Source organism: Anabrus simplex, chromosome 6 (assembly GCF_040414725.1).
Source record: "Anabrus simplex isolate iqAnaSimp1 chromosome 6, ASM4041472v1, whole genome shotgun sequence".
In the NCBI taxonomy this organism is placed as follows: domain Eukaryota; kingdom Metazoa; phylum Arthropoda; class Insecta; order Orthoptera; family Tettigoniidae; genus Anabrus; species Anabrus simplex.
The window spans coordinates 322965506-322985931 of record NC_090270.1 but is presented as its reverse complement, the minus strand read 5'-3'; the positions used below and the strand labels follow the sequence as shown (position 1 = coordinate 322985931).

Below are 20426 nucleotides of genomic sequence, written 5' to 3'. Positions count from 1 at the left end.
TTGAAGAGTAAGAATTGCAAATGGCTGAAATGAGGCTATTGAAGTTTGTGACCGAGAGATGTATGGAGAAAAGGAGCAGTCTATTTAACCTTCGAGTAGACACAATATTACTCTTGCGGGCTACATATGTAGCCCAAACTAAAATTCAATCTGAATTACTCGTATGCGCTATTTTAGGTTTATTTGGTAATAATGTCTTAAATAGTAGTATACATAAATATTCTAAGCGAAGTTTGAAGACCATATATAGCTTTTTCTTTTGTTGAGAAGAGGAAATAAAAAACCCTGAAGAAAAATATGATTGCATCTCTCACTAAGTGAAATCTACATGGAAACAGAAATAAAAGAATTACAGATTTTAACTTTATATATATATACTATTGTAGCCCAGGTGCCTAAATGGCGCGCCTATTCAAGTCGGAAACACACTCGCTAGTTAATTGTAACATTGAAGGGCAGCTATAGAGTGTCACAACATTCCTAGCAACGAATATAATCTGTACAACAACGAAAAAAATGACTGCGCTAGTATCCGACGTTTAATGCTATTGAATATTACATGAAGAGGGCTATGACGTTGGCTATGACCAAGTTTTGTTTAGCATATTCCTTCTATATGCCTTTGCTGGCGGGACCTAGTGTTTATACTGCACTGAGTCTTCTGCTATGGGCTAGAGCAATTTTGTTACTTTCATTGATCTGTCTCTGTCTTATCCTTGGCTTTGACAAAATGAAAGTGACTGAGGTATGAGCGATGCTAGTAATGCCATTCCCTACGCAGCCAGTCCCTGCTATGAATGGTCTGAAACTGTTGCTCATAGGGTCGGTTGGTGCATGCATTTCAGTGAACTTGGCAGACTGATATGTAATAGCAACTTCTGGCTCGGTGAGGAAAGCAACGGGAAACTACCTCGCTCCTCATTTCCCTAGTACGCCTCTTCAATGATGCCTAGGCCATCTATGACAGCTCATGGCAGAACTGTTGAGGATCCAACCAGCCTTCCGGCTGATGACTAAACATACATACATTCCTACTATTTCTCGGCCTTGTAAATATCGAAAGCAAGACTTTGGCGCTATTAAAAATAATTATGCTAGTAAGAATGTGGACATGTGCATCCAAAAATCACGAGGACATTGCCAGATTAATGCTAGTTAGAAATTGGCCTTCTAAATAGAGAAAATAATTTGCTACAATTCACAATCATTATGCTAATAAGAACGTAGAAATGTGGACCAAGAAACAATAAGTATCTCGCTGATTATCGATAGCTACGAGTCGAGAAATGTTTAAATAGAATCGCTCCTTGGCCTTCCCTACACTCACGCCCGTGCCTACTTCAAACACCAGTCTCATACTCGAGAAACTTTGAGCACTCGTCGCCATGGTTACGACCGGTAATTTCTTCATCTGATTCTTTCAGTGGGGGATCATGGTGCCAACATCTCGACATCACCAGCGGATATGATGGTTATGCTATTTTATGCATACATTTTAGAACTAGGAATTTTTATGTGCCAAATTTGGGTCCAAAAGACGCACAAAACGTGAAAAAATTTGTTTTCAAGGGTGCAAATTTAAAATATAAATATTCATTACAAATTTTACCAAAACCAATATCATTACACCTGTATTCAAAAGGCTGCCTAAAACAATCACGAAAAATAATAGATCGCATCCATTGCTGATATCTTGCATCGCACTGGCATCGTATGTTTTGTTTAGAAAGTAAGACTAAAGCATTCGTTTCACTTGCTGTCCTTTTAGCGGTGATACTAAAATGTTCAAAACATATCTGTTCTCACTATCAGTGGTTTCATCTGAAAAAATACATGCTGGATTATCTGATACTATTTGCCGGATCTGTTTCAATTCTTCTTCGTACAGAGGCTGAAGATATGATTCTCATACGGTGCTCTCATCTGGAACATACCTACCAGTATATTTCTGCAAATAAGATTTCATAATATGGCTGTTAAACTTCTAAAGTTGAACAACACATGCCATAAATGCCTTTACAGCATTAGTAAGAAAATGTAAAAGCCGGATTTCTGGCAAGAATTATTCATGTTTCAAAATAAAAAGAAAACCGATTCACATATGCAATGTCTAATGAAATCATTTTTCTTGGAGGATATTACAGTCCCGGATACTAGAAGAGACGACAAAAAGCATAACAAATACCAGCAGAGTTCTTCAACACGGAAGTAGAAAAGACTAGTTTCTGGAGAGGGCCTAACTACAAAAGATGCCACATATACACGCGATTTGGTATCCATGGGTTCCAAGGGAAGATATGTCTGACAAATGGATTTCAGACCCCAAGTGATGACTGTGTCTGCCGACTTTAAGACATGCCCTGTTCTGGCTATCATTTAACGACCTGTTCCAGCAGAACACAATCTCTCAGTGCATTTGCTAAAGACTGATGAAATAATTGTGAATGATGTACATGATCCGTTTATATATCTTTTGATACTATATTAAATATGTAATTCTTATGTAGATTTTAATTATATTATATATCGTCGCTGCCGGGACAAAACCTCCTACTGTAAGTGAAATATTTTAGCTTAGAACTTTGGCTGATAAGTTTCTGTCATTTCAGGTGCAATATTGTGTGAATGTTGTCAAGGAGTGTCAATATATCTCCAAAAATATAATCACATAGCAGGTTTTTTCCCGGCAACTACGATATGCACAATGGCTTAACAAACATTTGAAACAGTAGTAAGAAACTTACTTTTGTTTCTTGAATTTGAAGAGGCCAGTACCAATAAACCGAAGTCGCAGTCCAACTTCACTACATTCCAGTTCCTTATTCTTCACCTATATGCCACTTGATGCGACTACATTCGTGTTTTTCGTCAATTGTTATTGAAATATCACAAACATAGCACCTCAGAATAGACCCACCACTCTGAATATCATCTGCAATAAACTGTTTGATATAATCATGCATTTCTCCAGCGTTAATCTTCTATTTTGGTGTGCTGAATATTGGCAACAAAGGAGAATGACAAGGACACCATGCACTAGCCAAAGTGTATTCTGAATTAAAAAATTAGAACGGAATAAATTCGTTCCCTCTCCAACTGATCGATCGGATTGCTTCCTGTTCAAAAGCCTTCGACTGCGCTGAAGCAAAAGCACTATAATACCAACCTGAAGTCGGTAAACTTTAACAAGAATATACAGTCTATTTATGAAAGAAGTCAACGGGAGGAAAGAAGATTAAGACGCAGACGTTCGGATTCCTTTGTTTAATTTCTATGGGAGTTGGCGGGCGAAGGAGTGCTAAACATTGCTGGCATAGAGTTAAGGTGCAAAAGGGTGCTGTCATTGAGAAACGGTGCAACCAAAACAAAGTTAAGATAGTTTATTTAATTTTTTCCTGTAAGACAAGTCAATCTGAATATTTTAGAGCTAAAAATTATTAAGATGCAACGCGTAAAATTATGTACATGATGGATGTGTTATTTAGCTCTACTTTGTAAGATTTTGAGAAAAAGCTTAGGAATGCGAATATGAATAAATAATATATAGAGAGTGATCAGCATAGATTCGCTCATCGGCGATATATAAGTGTTTGAAGTCACTCTTCCTTTGCATTTCAAATTCGTGTCAACATCGACTTACACTCATCCGGGAGCCTCGTTAAAGGATATCAGAAAATTTCTGACACAAGCATTCGATTTGACTGACTACGACGGTGGACTCGACTCCAGTATGCCTATGAGTCAGTGTGAAGATTTCAAATTCAATTCCTTCGAAAGGAAAGAGATGCTCTCATTCGTAAAGAATCGCTTCAATTTAGATTCGATGGTCGTGTTTACCACTACACTTGGGACTCGATCCTGCATTTATATGAAACATTTCCGTATGTGTCACGCTGTTCGTATAAGAGGACTATCCTTCATATGCTTTGCAACTGACGTTACCTCTGTGGTGTAGTGGTTAGTGTGATTAGCTGCCACACAGTATTTTCATTGGCCGTTCTCAGAAAGGACAAATTAACGAATAGTTACGCTAAATTAAAGACAACTTACCCTTTGAAGTGTGAAATATCTGGTGTAATAGTCGAAAATGAAGAATTAAAAGAAATAATAAAATCACTGCACTTACTGAAGATCTAAAAATAGCCCAAAACAAAATAATGAAATTGAAGGAAATTTAAAAAATACTATGAGGATTTTTCTAATTGTCAGAAACAATGCTTACTACACGGAAAGTATACAAATTGGTCAGATGTAGCCAAAGCAGATACAATACTTTATATATCCCAAAAAGCTTTCTCACAAGTTAGGGAAACTCTATTATACCCTCTCCCTAGTGAAAAATAATAACACGGTATTTGTCACAATTTTCAACTCCACCTGTGTGTTTGCATACTACTTTTAACTACTAAATGTCAAGCAAAAATTATGAATGATCATTTTAAAAGAGATCTAGTGATGAGCTTTGACGAGATGAAGGTTAAATCTGTTATATGCTACGATAGTGCCGAAGATGTATTTAGAGGTCCCCGTGTAAATATGTAGGTTATTATAATAAGACGTCTAACTGGTAAATGGAAGCAGCCGGTTTACTATCAGTTCAACCAGACCGTCACTACTGATCTATTTTATGAAACGGTAAAACTTATTGAGGAAACGGTAGTTCTCCAAAGGGCTTTTGTGAGTGATATAGTCGGTTCCAACCGAACGTTAAGTCTAGATCTGGGAATGAGTCCAGAGAAATCTTTTTAAAAAATCCATGTACTGTTGACCGTATTATTTGGGTGTTTTGGGACATTCCTCACATCCTTAAGTTAATAAGAAACCATCGGTTATACCAATGATACATGCTTGCATCTGGAAAAACAGTTACAAAAGACATCTTTCTAGACTTAGTACAGTACCAGAAAATTAGGGACTTAACATTCACTAAAAAAGTAACCGAACAACATTTGTTAGTAACTGGTAGTGAACGATGAAACGTAAGGAGAGCTGCTGAACTTCTCTCTGGCACTGTGGTTAGGGTAATATCATGTATTTTTCTTGGGAATGAGCATGTAGTACAGTTTGTTGAAACTGTTAATGAGGGATTTGAAATTCTTAATAACAAGATAATCAAGAGTTTCGATATTGTGGCCCTCCTAGAGATATGGCTCTAAGAAGTGAAAAATTTACCATGGAAGGGATCCGTGCTAAGGAATAAAACGACGAAGAAGCAGGGAAAGTGGGGAAGAAATCCAAGGGGTATATATCGTTATTAGTTAAAGAAGAGTTAAGTCATCGAATTGTAGAAATTGAGAATGAGATTGAGTTAATGTGAATTAGGTTTAAGTTGGCGGGAGGAGAAATGAAGAAGTTATGCTTGGGGTTTATATACAATCCACCAAAGGGTTCAATATATGCGAATGATTATTTTTTGAAGGATTGGCGGAGGAAATAAATATGAATAGCGGGAATTTCGAAGAGTATGGGTTAATATTTTTATGGGATTGGAACACGAGAATAGGGAGTTTCAGCCCAGAGTATGGTGAGGGAAGAACGGGAGTAAAGATGTGATGTAGAAGAAGTGAAGACAAAGGGAGGAACGGATACGGGCAGAAGTTGCTAGAATTATGTGGGGTGAGCAATTTGTACATTCTAAATGGGTGGTGGAAGGGTGATAGGGAAGGAAAATGACATATATTACGAATGAGGGAGGAAGTGTTAATGATTTGGTAATTAGTTCGGAAGATATGTTAGATAGAATAAGCAGGATCGAGGTGGTTGATTGGAAGGAATCCCATCATTCCCAGGTATATGTAATTGTGAATAGGAGTGCGGTAGTGGAAGTGAGGGGATTAGAAAGGGGGAAAGGAAAAAGGTCGCAGAGTTCCCAAATATATTTGGACAGAGGAGGGTAAACCGAAATTAAACAACTACCTTGAAGATACAGTACTTCAAATTATTATGGTAGGAATCGATGTAGCAGTTGAGAGCAATAATATGACAGGGCTTTAGGGTTACTAGAATACCCTGTTAGGAGTGTGGCGGTGCAAAAAGCATGCAGTAAGACGATTAGAGAATAGGGTGAGGGATGGTACAATAAAGAGTGTAAGGAAAAGAGGAAGTTAGTGATAAGAGCGCTGGTTGAGTACAGGAAGAATGAAGGGAGGGGTTTAAGGGAACAGATTTTCGGGCTGAGAAAAGAATTTAAGAATATGCCAATAGAGTGGAATAAGGCGTGGAAGAAAGCCCAAATGGAAGCGTTAAATAGGGCGTGAAAAGGCAGGGAAGGAGAAAGGGTGTGAGCGAGGGTTAGTAAAATTAACAGGGGGTGAAAGTAAAATTACAAAACTTAAAATTGAGTACGGAACATTGGCGAAGTACTTTCAAGACTATTACTGGAGAACGAAGGGTAGGTGAGGTCAGAAGGAGACTATGAGGTTGAAAGGGGAATAGAGAGGGGTAGTCAGGAATTGGATAAAATAATAACAGGTAAGGAGGTCATGGAAGTCATAAGTAAATTAAAGAACAAGACTGCGGGAGGGGAGAATGGGATAACAAATATTTATTGAAAGCAAATAGCAGAAAATATACTGATGACGGAGAGCTTGGTTACATTTCTAAACAAGGTATTTGAAGTGGTGAAATTCCCGAAAGAATGGCAGAAAAGAATCATATGTCCTATCTATAAAATCAAAGGAGAGGGGGCCAACCCCATTAACTATAGAGGCATTACCCTGTTGGACTCCCTGAGCAAGGTGTACACGGGTATTTTTTCTAACAGGTTGAGGATGTGGGTTGAAGACTACTCTATTTTATCGATATTCTAGAGTGGCTTTAGAAAAGGGAGGACGTCGGATAATTTAATGATTGTGAGAACAATAATAGATATATATGTGAGAAATGAAGGCTCCAAAGTCTTTATAGCTGCTATGGACGTTCAGAAGGCGTTCGATACAGTGAGCAGGGAGGCCTTGTTTGAAAGAATCGGGAGGGTAAGGTTTGGGGAGAAGATGAGAAGAGCGATTAAAAGCATAATATGAAGAAGTCCATTGTAGCATTAATGTAGAGGAGGGGTGGTTAGTGGATTGATCGAATAGAAATTTGGGCTGAAGCAGGGGTGTAAATTGTCGCCAATTATTTTCCTACTGTTTATTACGACTTATTAGGTGACCATGGGGAGGAAAATTGGGCCTATCCAGTTCTAGGCATACAAGAAATTCCTGATTTGAATTTTATGATGATGTATTATTGTTGACGTTGACAGCTGGGGGCCTGCAAAAGAGCTTGAATGAGGTTGGCCGTTTTGCGAAGATGGTCATTGAAGATCAACAGTAACCAGACTAAGGTGATGGTCTGTAGGAAAGGGAACAAAAAGAACCCAGGGATGAAGTGGACAATAAATGGGGAAGAAATAGAGGTCGTGGATAAGATTATCTGGGGGTGATGATAGGCAGAAATGGTAGTTGGGTTGAGCAAATTAGGCAAGCCAAATGGAAAGGCCCAGCTGCACTCTCAGTAATTAGGATATTGGAAAATAAATTTCGGGGTATAGTTTATGATTAGAGTCCGGACTTTTGTGCATTAATAGGTAGAAATGCAAAGTTACTGAAGCGAGCAGCAAGTATAGACTACCTACACAACGATAGTGCTATGGGGATTGCATAAACATAGGGGTACTGCCCATCAGAACCCCTATAATTTATGTTACCCTTGCTACAACATGAAAGAGCGGGTGGCCGACACTTTCTACTAACCAAATTAATTTGCAATCTAACCTGTTACTGCATAAAAATCCGGGCTATATTTATGATATACAAAGAATGGCGTTTAACGCAATGGTGAAGAGTAGAATGCTGTGTGCTTCTGAGGTTTCGGGCTGGAGAAAGAGTGTGCGATATTAGAGCAGATAGGGAGTAAGTTCTTCAAGATTGTTATGTGGTTGCCATTGTGTGCGGTGAGTGCAGGAGTAAGTGTTATGTGTAAAGAGTATATCAAGATTGACAATTTAAAAACAGTGCTTAGTTACTGGTGCAGGTTGATAAAAGGTGAAGGGGCCTATTTCTGCAGTCGGCTTACCAGTACCAAATGAAGTGCAATTATGGTGATTACTGGCTTGATAAGGTGAAGAATGCTTTAGATCGACCGGATTTAGGTGAGTAATATAATATTGAATGGGAAAGGAGAAGGGATATTTATTGGAAACTATTGGAAACGTGTGATTATGAGGGCAACAGATATTGCAGAACAATAGCGGTTAGCCAAATGTAAGAAGAGAGCTACCCTAAAGATGTTTATGACAGTAGATAAGGTGTTGAATCTGAGGGTGGCAACTGTGAATAGGACGGAGAGGAGAGGAGATATATGGTGAATTATAGAAATGTATATGAATAGAGGTTGGACTAAGTTTAAAGTAAATACGTTGTGTGCAATATGTGATGATAAGAGAAAGGTTTTTCATTTATTGACAGTATGTAAGGAAACGATTGGTGAGAGACGTATGTTTATGACTGAGCAGCAGTTGAAGTTGATTGTTCAACCGTGTAATGGAGATAAACTTTTAAAGTGGTTAGTGACAGAATGGAAGTGTGCGGGAAATTTATGTAAGTTTTTGATCAGGATTAGGAAAAGATGTACAGCCGCTTTAAAAGCTAAATCTCAAATCTGTCAATTGGAGAGAGACAATGAACTAGGTAGTGAGTAATCCTGACGCATGGAAGGTGTAGAATTTCACTCGACTCGGTGAGGGAGGATGGTGGTTTTCCCCGCTACTGGCTAACAGTGGGAGGGGAAGAGGAATGGTGAGAGCATATGTTCCCATGCTGGGGATCCTAGCATACAGGTATTATTCAAGGTCAGGAGATATAGAGTAACAAATGCGGCCACTCATCCAGGAAGTAGGGATGCAATTAATCTTATATTGCATTGTTTGCCATGTTGCCATTGTTTTGTTTTTGTGTTTAAGTTTTTGTTTACTATTTGTATTTATATTTTCTCCATACAGATCGTTAGGTTCAATACTGTATAGATTTGGAGGATATAAACTTATTGCCTGAGAAATGCTAATCACAGATATTATTTCTTGATTGTTAAGCTTTCATTAATTTATCTGTACGTGTATAGGGTACTCATATGAAATTCTTTAAACTAGTTATAAACTGTAAATACTAAACTTTCCAGTATACTAGAACATTCAAAAATTATTTTTAAACCTATAAACAGAAGGTCTCACTATTCCGGTTTTCAAAACAGATCTGTAATATTTATCAATGCCCCCTCCCCATGACACTACAGCCCTTGAATGCCCTTGGCCTATCAAGCGACCGCTGCTCAGCCCAAAAGGCCTGCAGATTACGAGGTGTCGTGTGGTCAGCACGACGAAGCCTCTCGGCCGTTATTCTTGGCTTTCTAGACCGAGGCCGCTATCTCACCGTCAAATAGCTCCTCAATTCTAATCACGTAGGCTGAGTGGACCTCGAACCAGCCCTCAAGTCCAGGTAAAAATCCCCGAACTGGCCCGGAATCTAACCCGGAGCCTCCGGGTAAGAGGCAGGCACGCTACCCCAACACCACGGGGCCGACTATCAATGCACACAAACAAAATAATAAAAATAATACTTTTATGCAATATCTTAGTGTTTTCATGTGAAAATATTATCTTTCTAATAAGGAAGATAACCGGGGCGCTCGGCACACTGATTTGCAGTAAGTTATAGCACCTGGCAGACAGAGTTCTCCGACGTCAAAAATCCTCTTAAATTGACTAAATTTGTGACTTTTTTGCTCCTTTTATGGAGGATTTTAATTTTTTAATACTTTTGTTTGATCTTACTTATTTTTTTTCATGTTTTCATTTTCTATCCGTGCGCGTCCATGAGCATCATTTTCCCTTTTCTCGGGAAATTCTGAAGCAAATTAACATAAAAATCTATGCATATATCGTTTTTAATATATTTTTTCAGAATTGCGCTAGAGTGCGCTGGAATCGGTGTTTATATTCTACCGTGTTTACTATGTTTACTGTGGATTCAGATTGTCATGATTTTCCTTTGGAGTGGAGTTCATAGTCTCTGCTGCCACCATCTTATTCACAATAATCGTTAGATAAACTCATACTTCCAGAATTGCTCACCTATATTAACTCCGGCGACTCGAATTGTATTTATTCCTTTCACATTTTTCCCCATGTATTTTATATGCATCAACATTTGCAGGTAGTCATTCCGAAATACTCGATTGTTCTCTCGGTACCGAATAAGTTCTCTGATAAGCTGCCGAAAGAATTCCTGTCCATCCAGATTCATAAACCTGTAAAAAAAAAGGAAATTCAAGAATTATTTATTTTTTATCGCATGACAACAACATTCTACAAATGTAATTGGAAGTCTGACATGAACTGTACAATGACTAAGATACACGGAAAATTCTAAGTTTAAGATGTTAATTGTCCATACAAAATTCCCGCAGGGTCACCAAGATACTCTCTTAAGGGACACACTTCAGTGATGTGTTGCATGGTCTGCAGTGCCACACCACAACCGCACTCAAGAGAGGGTAATTTACCCCATTTCTACATCAGATTCACATCGTCCACGACCATGTTCAGTAACACCCATGTCCTTCCTGTCAGATCAAAACCAGAGGTGTGGTCTGTTATGCATGGCATGCGTTGAAAGTGAAGAGAAGAGTGAATATTACACAGTTACTTACAATCATTCATGGGACTAAAACTCTCAGCTTCGAGATGTTCAGCTGTTATAAGGGATGGTTGCATTGAACGAAGCCGGTCGGTATGAATATTGTTACGAATAAAACTGCATATATTCCATTACTCTAATTTATTTCAGTATGGCCTAATAAGTGCACACACTCACGCACATAAAAACACACACAATTCTAACCAGCTGTGAACGGCCACACTTACTAATTACCGTCTATTTACAAATCTCCCTTCTGTACACACACCAAGATGTCCCGGACGATTGGAATTACCTGGGTACGGCTATAATCCTTACTATCACTTTCCCAAGTCCAGTCAAATCGTACAGCAGCTGTGTGTAGACTGCTGGATTTGAACACAGTACCACTGGCTATACAACACACGTTGGCTGTTAATTGGTTCAATCCCAAATACAGTCCAGTAATTCACACAGTCACATGTAGTGAACTACTAAACAGCTCAACAGTATTCAACAGCAGGACGATACTCACAACAGCGAACATTAACACAGGGTCACTCGCAACAGTGGCTTCCCTCGCCGACTCACACAGAAGTACACGAACACACAGTAGAATCTTCCGTTCCGTAGCCTTCAGTCCACACACTCACTGGTATCTCCAACCCCACAACAACAGCTCCTCGTTCAGACCTCGGTGAGACTAGCGACAGCAAACACCTCTGTCGATCTCAGCCCAGCCACCGAACCCCAACTTACTGAGTCTTACACTGACTCTACCTCGGAGCCCAACTCGCACTCTGAGTCCAACACTGACTGACTGTCCGCGGCTAGCCTCTCTTTTTATGGCCCGTGTGATTTGAGCCAGAAATTTTACGATGTCATTAGAGGCAGAACATTCCCGTTGAATCTCGAAGAAACTCACAGGTAAGCCGGCCGACGAGAACAATACACAGAAAGGCCGGCCCCATCCTGCAAGCCAGCTGGAAGATCCCAGGTCGTGTGAGTCACTAGCCCCTTCCGGGAATTGCCGAAATGGGCTACCACGGAGCTGGCACGTAACAATATCTTCAATGTCTCAGTATATTGGGAGGTCTTAGTTATTGCAAGCTGTCCACTTCATGGCCGTATCGATGAGTATAATCAACAAATTAATCTAAAAGGCCACCTAATCGATACTTTATTTCTTTTGCCTTTGGCAAACTTAAAAATACATTAGCAAACACGGTACATGTTTCGACCACTTAGTGGTCATCTTCAGCTGTATATAAAAAATCTTAGATCATAACATTTAAAAGCAATCACATTGGATCTTAAAACTATATCCCATGGGAATCTAAAAACTATTGTTCTAGATGCTTTAAATGAAATGGAAGATGGGGGGGGGGTTGTGGGTAAGGAGATTTATGTGAATGATACTTAAATTACAGTATCGTTTACAATTGTGTTTAAAAACTTAAATGATGAAAAACATATTTAAAATATTTAAAAGCGTCTATGGTAAAATTCTTTTTGATAACATTAGGTGGCGTGAATAAAAAGTTTGTGTTTGTAATAATCTTCAGGCATTTGTGAGAAAATAATAACTTAATTAAAATTAAAATTCGCGTCTGTGGTTAACAAAAAGAATTTTACCATAGACGCTTTTAAATATTTTAAATATGTTTTTCATCATTTAAGTTTTTAAACACAATTGTAAACGATACTGTAATTTAAGTATCATTCACATAAATCTCCTTACCCACAATCCCCACCCCCCAAATTCCATTTCATTTAAAGCATCTAGAACAATAGTTTTTAGAGTCCCGTGGGATATAGTTTTAAGATCCAATGTGCTTGCTTTTAAATGTTATCATCTAAGATTTTTTATATACAGCTGAAGATGACCACTAAGTGGTCGAAACATGCACTGTGTTTGTTAATGTATTTTTAAGTTTGCCAAAGGCAAAAGAAATAAAGTATCGATTAGGTGGCCTTTTAGATTAATTTGATGAGGTCTTAGTTATACAATACTTTCTTGTACTTCCTCACGTGTGCATTTCTTTCATCTTAGCTCCGGCAGAACTACTACTGCAGTCAGTAAGTTCGTGGACTGGCGCCGGCAGTGTGGGAAATGTGGTGTACACTTCTGTACTGCAGTCATTGACTTCTTGGAATGGAGTTCAGAGGTAGGCAACACAATGTTCGCGTATGTAGTGCACGTACTACAGTCAATATGTTCGGGGACTGGCAAGGATCACATAGTCCTTTACTTGCCTTTTCGCATCTTTTTTCCGTCGTGGTGATCCCGGCGATTTCGACTTCATCATCTCAAATGTCTCGCTAACGGATATGCGTAATTTTTGGAAGAACTTGAAATTTGCCTGTTGCTCAAACTACGACATTCTCAAGTTCCGCAGCTGACATACAACCACTCTTCACAACAGAGACCGTAGTTGTGCTTACACTGTATGCTCGAAACTGCCTCTTGCTGGGACTAGCGAAGAACTGTCACGGCACCGTGCTGTGGTTCTGACTCTCCGCTGTATTGCACCACTGCGACACGAGTCGTCCAGTCCAAGAACTTAATGACTTAATGAACTGATGTTGATCTTATTATTCGCAATAATTATTCAAGATTATTACTATTATTTTAGTACTATCCCAAAATAATAACGGCGATTCCTCAACTGCGGCTGGCGTCAAGAAGGGCATCCGACCGAGCTCGATAGCTGCAGTCGCTTAAGTGCGGCCAGTATCCAGTATTCGGGAGATAGTAGGTTCGAACCCCACTGTCGGCAGCTCTGAAAATGGTTTTCCGTTGTTACCCATTTTCACACCAGGAAAATGCTGGGGTTGTACCTTAATTAAGGCCACGGCTGCTTCCTTCCCACTCCTAGCCCTTCCCTATCCCATCGTCGCCACAAGACCTATCTGTGTCGGTGCGACGTGAAGCAACTAGGAAAAAAAAAAGGGCATCCTACCCCACAAACATATCATATCGTTTCATCTTACCTTATTTTGACCCCGTATCACGAAACGCGACTAAAAACTAGGCATACAGTAATGAATGCGTATAAAATTCATAAATCATAAGTCGTCGTGCGATTTGAGTCGCCCAGCTGTGAGCTTGCATTCGGGAGATAGTGGGTTCGAACACCTCTGTGTCGGTGAAACATAAATACAATTGTAAAATCTAATACCGTCGGGATAGATAAAGAACAAGTGTTGACCAAGGAAGGTCGGATAGGATAGATGAAAGTGAGAAGCCTGGCACAAGTAAGTGGAAGCGATGGCAGAAGTAGGTTAAGGTGCAGGTTCTCTATTTGTATCCCGTAGGCGAACTGCAAGTCTGCATGTGAGATGGCAGAGAGGAACTGACACTCGGCGTCTGTGTATAGTCTACCCCTGTCGAATAACACCAAGGGGCCTGTTCATCGATTAACGGCCCCATCCGACGGTCAAACCACCATCATCAGCAACAACAACAACAACAACAACAACAGCGCCGTATCCCCTCATGTGGAGTGATTTGTAATTGAATCCAGGCTTTTTACACGCGATCTAGTGATCATAAATTCTATACCACCCCCTGTCGCACCCAGCCAGCGAACATTATGATGGTGAAATTTTTCGACCAAATGGACTCGAACCGGCTACCTACGGTTCCAGACCATTTAAGACTTGATGCCTAAAATATAATTGTCACCAGGCGGATAACTCTGCAGTAAAACGCACTGAACAGGATTACATCTGAGAAAGATTTATAACGACTCGTATTATGATCTTCAGTGTGCCGAAACTGACTTTGAGTAAATAAATATATAAACTCCCTGAAAGAGGAAACGTATGGCAACAGTATTACACCTACAAAAGAAAAAACTTAACAAAATATGACATATTTCATTCTTGAAGGAACATCACCAAATTCTATCAAATCACACTCAAATATTCAGAAATAAATATTTTTTTTTAATTTCTGTTCAGTACTTAGGAACTTCCAATCTGGAACTTATATTAATGATGTCCTCCTTTGTTTTGATAAATTGCAGATTTCAAGCTTCTAAATATTAAACAGAAATATACATGAATATTTATTTCTAAGACTGCCTCTTACCCGGAGGCCCCGAGATCGATTCCAGGCCAGGTCAGGGACATTTACCTGCATCTGAGGGCTTGTTCATGGTTCACTCAGCCTACGTGATCATTGTTGAGGAGCTATCTGACAGTAAGATAGCGGCCCCGGTCTAGAAAGCTAAGAATAACGGCCGAGAGGATTCATCATGCTAACCACATTAGACCTTGTAATCTGTAGACATTCGGGCTGAGCAGCGGTTGCTTGGTAGGCCATGGCCTTTCGGGGCTGTTGCGCCATGGGTTTCGGTTTTATTTATCTCTAAGAGTGCGATTTGATAGAATATGATGATGTTCATTCAAGAACTAAACATGTCATTCTATTTTAATTAAGTTGTTTATTTTGTGTGTCTTTGCTAGTGGGGCCTAGTGTTTACAGTGCACTGTCTCTTCTGGTATAGGCTAAAGCAATTTTGTTACTTTCACTGATCTGTCTCTGTCTTATTCTTGGCTTTGACAATATCAAAGTGACTGAGGTGTGAGCAATGCTGTAATACCATTCCTTATGCAGCCAGTCCCTGCTATGAATGGTGTGAAAGTGTTGCTAATACGGTCGGTTGATGCATGCATTTTAGTGGGCTTGGCAGACTGATATATGTATTATAGCAACTTCTGGCTCGGTGAGGAAGGCAACGGGAACTACACTATTCCTCATTTCCCTAGTGCGCCTCTTCAGTGATGCCTAGGCCATCTACGACAGCTGATGGCACAGCTGTTGAGGATCCCACCAGCCTTAGGGCTGAGGACTGAACACATACGTATATTTTGTGTGTGTAGTACTGTTACCACTGTTTCCTCTTTCAGAGAGTTTCTATATTTATTTACCCGAAGTTCGTTTCTGTAGACTGAAGGGCCTAACAGTTATAAATTGAGTAGATATTGAAAAGATATGGCTTCATATATTTAAAAAATCCCAGGAGAAAAATATATTCGGTACAAAACAAAAGATGTACTCATGAATATAGACAATCAGAAGACAAGTATGAGAAAAGGTTTCTCATTAAGTGAGAAGCTGAAGATAGAATTAGTAAGAAAAGATTTTAGTCTATGACCCATGATTCGTGCCTATCTCAAGGAAGGGAATTATCCACTTGATGAGTTAACTTGCTTGGTACAAACTTCTCTAAAGAAGCCATATACACGGGAAGATGAACAATCCTCACTCAAGTTTACGGCAGACAAAAAGATGTTCTGTTTAATGAAAATGGTTATTTTATGCGCCACATGGACATTAAGAAAGCGTTCTGGGAAGCAAATTATATCCCATCGACTGCTGGCAGGATGCATCTTAGTATTTGTAAATGGAGGGCGTATCTCTTTAAAACGTTACCAAACTTTTGGAATTCTCCTTTTTTATTCTGGAAAGTAAATTATGTCCTATCGACTGCTGGAAGGATGTTCTTCATTATTTTTTGCAAGTCGCTTTACGTCGCACCGACACAGATATGTCTTGTGGCTACGATAGGACAGGAAAGGACAAGGAGTTGGAAGGAAGCATCCCTGGCCTTAATTAAGGTACAGCCCCAGCATTTGAATGGTGTGATAATGGGAAACCACGGAAAACCCTCTTCAGGGCTGCAGACAGTGGGGTTCGAACCTACTATCCCCCGAATACTGGACACTGGTTGCACTTAAACGACTGCATTTTTAGTATTTAAAAAAGGGGGCGCATCACTTAAAAAGGCTACCAAACTGATGGAATTCTCCTTTTGTATTCCAGAAAACAGTATTGCTGCAGACCTCATATTCGCTCTTACCTTCTCTCGTATTCATTGCATTTATCCTCCAACGTTGGTTTATCCCTCGAACTCAGCGAGGAATCCCGCATTTATCGCCTCAAGGGCAGTATCCTGGAACGTGAGACTTTGGGTCGGTAGGACACAAATTGGGAGGAGAACCAGTACCTCACCCAGGCGGCCTCACTTGTTATGCTGAACAGGGCCTTGTAGGGGGATTGGAAAATTGGAAGGGATAGAAAAGGAAGAGGAAAGAAAGTGGCCGTGGCCTCAAGTTAATTACCATCCCGGCATTTGCCAAGAGGAGGGGTGGGAAACCATGCAAAACTACTTTCGAGGATGGCTGATGTGGGAATCGAACCTTCCGAGGCTCAGTGAATCCCATTCCAACCATTGTACCACTTTTCAAAATTCGTGGCAGAGCCGGAAATTGAACCCGGGCCCCCGAGGGTGGCAGCTAATCACACTAATCACTACACCACAGAGATGGACCACTCTGTGAGCCTAGTTTGGACAAAGGAGTGAAATCGGGCGGCTATTGACACGCTGAAAGCTGTAATTACAGTGATACTTCACATGACTCCAGACATACAGCAGAGGTTACCTTTGTACACCAAATAGCAAATTTGAGGTTTGTAAGATTGTTGGTAAATATGCAAAACATTTTTAACAGACACGAATCTAACAAATTTCCCTTTCCTATTATCGATAATCTTGGTACTGTTTCAAACATGTTATTAGCACTGCCTTCTACACACTCACCTTGCAGTGAGAAATTTTGGTAATTTTGGAATCAGAGTTAACATCAGAATTCTTATCCCTTTCCATAAATTAATTGCTGTGAAATCCTCTCCGAATTTCCTTAGGACCCCTTCAGATTCGTGGAAGGAATTTCCGATTATCCCAAAGCCACATCGGACAACAACATCAACAGCAAACTTCCTCGTCATTTGTCGAACATTCAAACCATCTGAAATGGAACATTAAATGGACTAAGAAGAACCTGTTATATTATTATAAACAGAGCCCGAATTTCTACGCAGTAAAAGGTTAGATTGCAAAGTTACTGGCGCGAGTAACAAGTATACACAAATGCTACGAGCTTTGCATAAACATTAGGGGGTTCGGTCCATCAGAACCCCTAGGATTTATGTTAATCTCACTACATCACACGGAAGAGTGGTCTAGAAGACTCTTCCTAACAACCAAATTAATTTGCATTCCAACCTACTGCGTAAAAAATCGAGGTATAATTAAAAAGCTGCATCTAAAACCTCAAACAATTGCAATGATTTTAAATGAATCTACTGTGAATGCAGTCGTACCAAAAAAATATACTAAAATGCTATGAAACAAAGGATGGGATCGTACGAAATGCTGAATAGAATTGAATTGAATTGAATTGAATTGAATTAATTGAATTGAATTGAATTGAATTGAATTGAATTGAATTGAATTGAATTGAATTGAATTGAATTGAACTGAATTGAATTGAATTGAATGCATCTGAAATATATGTATTCATGACTAGCAAAACGTCCCCTTCATTGACGGGCCGATAGTTGACGATCTCACGGACATCAGTTTGCACTCTTCATTGAAATGTAATTTTTAAGCAGCAAATCTCTCACATCTTATTTCCACTCTGAATTAGCATGACCTACCAAGAACTGCCTGAATATCCAACCGAACAGCGCTTGGCTGACGAGTGATCAGAAACTCATGCTCTTACACATAACAGCCGATAAGTCAAATTTACTGGAGAATAATTACAAATAAAATCGATATGACTTTTTTGTAGAAAACTTAAATAAGGACACACACTGGACTTTACCTAGTGACATGACTAACCATTTGAGTAGTTATTCCAGGCCGGTTCTACTTCACTGCCGCTCTTGGGCCAGTTCCGGTTCTAGGCTAGTACTAGTTCTAAGGCACAAGATGGCGGCCAGCCTAGAGGCGAACTCAGTGCTACAACCTGAAGGCAAAAATATTATCTCGATGAACCCGCAGTACACTAGTATCACAACGTGCCGCTAGGCGCCAGCACCGTCGGCTTCTTAGCAGGGAAATTTTATTCCTATGGGAGAGAATTTTCGTACCGTCAGGTTGGCAGCGATATAATTTTTACCGTCAGGTTGGTAGCTCGGCTCCGCCCTCTTGGCAGGCCGCCATCTTGTGCGTTAGAACTAGCATTCGCCTAGAACCCTCAGTGAGGTGGAACCGGCCTAGAATAACTACTTATTTGCCCATTATTTCGGTCTTAACGGACAAAACATGTGCAAGTTAAGTAAATGCCGACATATTAATGGCCACCACTTAGAAAATGTAAATTATTGGACAAAAGAGGCTTGTAACGAATGAAGATGTATGTATTTTAAATATTTTAATTATTTTTTTAAATGAGGCGTGATGCCTTAAAATTAAATGCTATAAATTGTGCCCATAAATGTGACAAGATTTTAAGTGATAATAACCTGGTCGATGTTTTGGTGCCTCATTTTCGAGATACTGTATCATTTCTCTGCATTCCATTGCCATGAGAGGAAACTGGTTCTTCACCTTGTACAGGGTGAAAGCTGGTACTAGCAAGGACCTCACCGCCCTCCATCTGAAACAGTCCAGTATGACAAACACTTGGATTTATAAGAACTGGTACTAATACTTGTGCATTCATATAGACAAGAGAATGCAATAGATTTCTTCAATTCGAATCAAAACAGAAATCGAGGTAGAATCTTCCGAACGGTAGAACCATGGCCGAAAGAAAATTCTTATTTTAAATCTTTCGTTTGCAACTGCGACAAATATATTCAAGAGCATACATATCAGGTGTATGAATAAATATTTTCCGATTTCACTAAGAGATAACGCCAGTGAACTGTATGCAGAGTATGAATTCGACACGTACGGCAGTTTGTTTGTTTGACATTAACCTACCAACCCACACAAGTTGAGTCCGCAAAACACTAGCGTCTGTGTTGTATCGTTCAGTGGTCATGTCGACGTTTGTGCCTGAAAAGGAACATTTGCGGCATGCATTGCTTTTCTTATTTAATCAAAAGAAAGGGCTATAGAAAGTCATCGTTTGCTGGAAGAAACATATCGTCGTTGCCGGGACAAAACCTCCTATGTGATCATATGTTTTGGAGATATACTGACCCGCAGCACATACATTGTGAAGAGCGAGAAGGCCTTGACAATATGCACACGATATTGCAACTTAGATAACAGAACCTTACGAGCCAAAGTTCTAAGCTAAAATTATTTCACATACGAGGTTTTGTCTCGGCAGCGACGATATGCTGAACACGCTCCATCGATTAAAACATGTGAGATATGGTTTCGACAATTTAAACATGGTTATTTCGATGTGAAAGGCAGTGTGCGTTCTGATAGACCACAAAAGTGGTAATGTGTATTCTGAACTCTTGAATCCCGGCGAAACCGTTAATGCACAACGCCATCGCCAACAAATGATTAATTTAAATCACGCATTGATTGGAAAACGACCGGAATGAGTCAGAAGACATGACAAAGTGATTTCGTTACATGACAATGCGCCGTTTCACACAGCAAAACCAGTGAAAGACACATTGAAATCACTCGGATGGGACATCCTTCTGCACCCGCCGTACTTCTCCGACCTAGCGCCATCTGACCATTGCCTCTTCGCATCAATGGGTTACGCGCTCGCAAAGCAGCACTTCGGCAATTTCCAGGTTGGAAAATAGCTCGATGAGTGGTTTGCCGCAAAAGACAAGCAGTTTTTCTCGCATGGTATTCATAAATTACCTGAAAGATGGGCGAAGTGTGTAGAAGCCAATGGCTAATATTTTGCATAAACCAGAAATTAATTTCCCTTGAAAATTACGTGTTTTCATTACCACATAAACCGGCAAAACTTATGCATACACCTGGT

General features: G+C 39.8%; 1 protein-coding gene across 1 annotated transcript in view; it reads right to left on the bottom strand.

Moving 5' to 3' along the window:
- LOC136876007 (cytochrome P450 6k1) overlaps window positions 1–20426 on the bottom strand; it is a 100986-nt gene that overhangs the window by 39457 nt on the left and 41103 nt on the right. Inside the window, exons 4-6 of the mRNA XM_068228302.1 lie at window positions 18982–19115; window positions 17267–17474; window positions 10112–10287 (exon numbers count right to left, since the gene is read on the bottom strand). Of these exons, the coding sequence (XP_068084403.1) occupies window positions 10112–10287; window positions 17267–17474; window positions 18982–19115 (518 nt within the window). The remainder of the gene's footprint in view (window positions 1–10111; window positions 10288–17266; window positions 17475–18981; window positions 19116–20426) is intronic.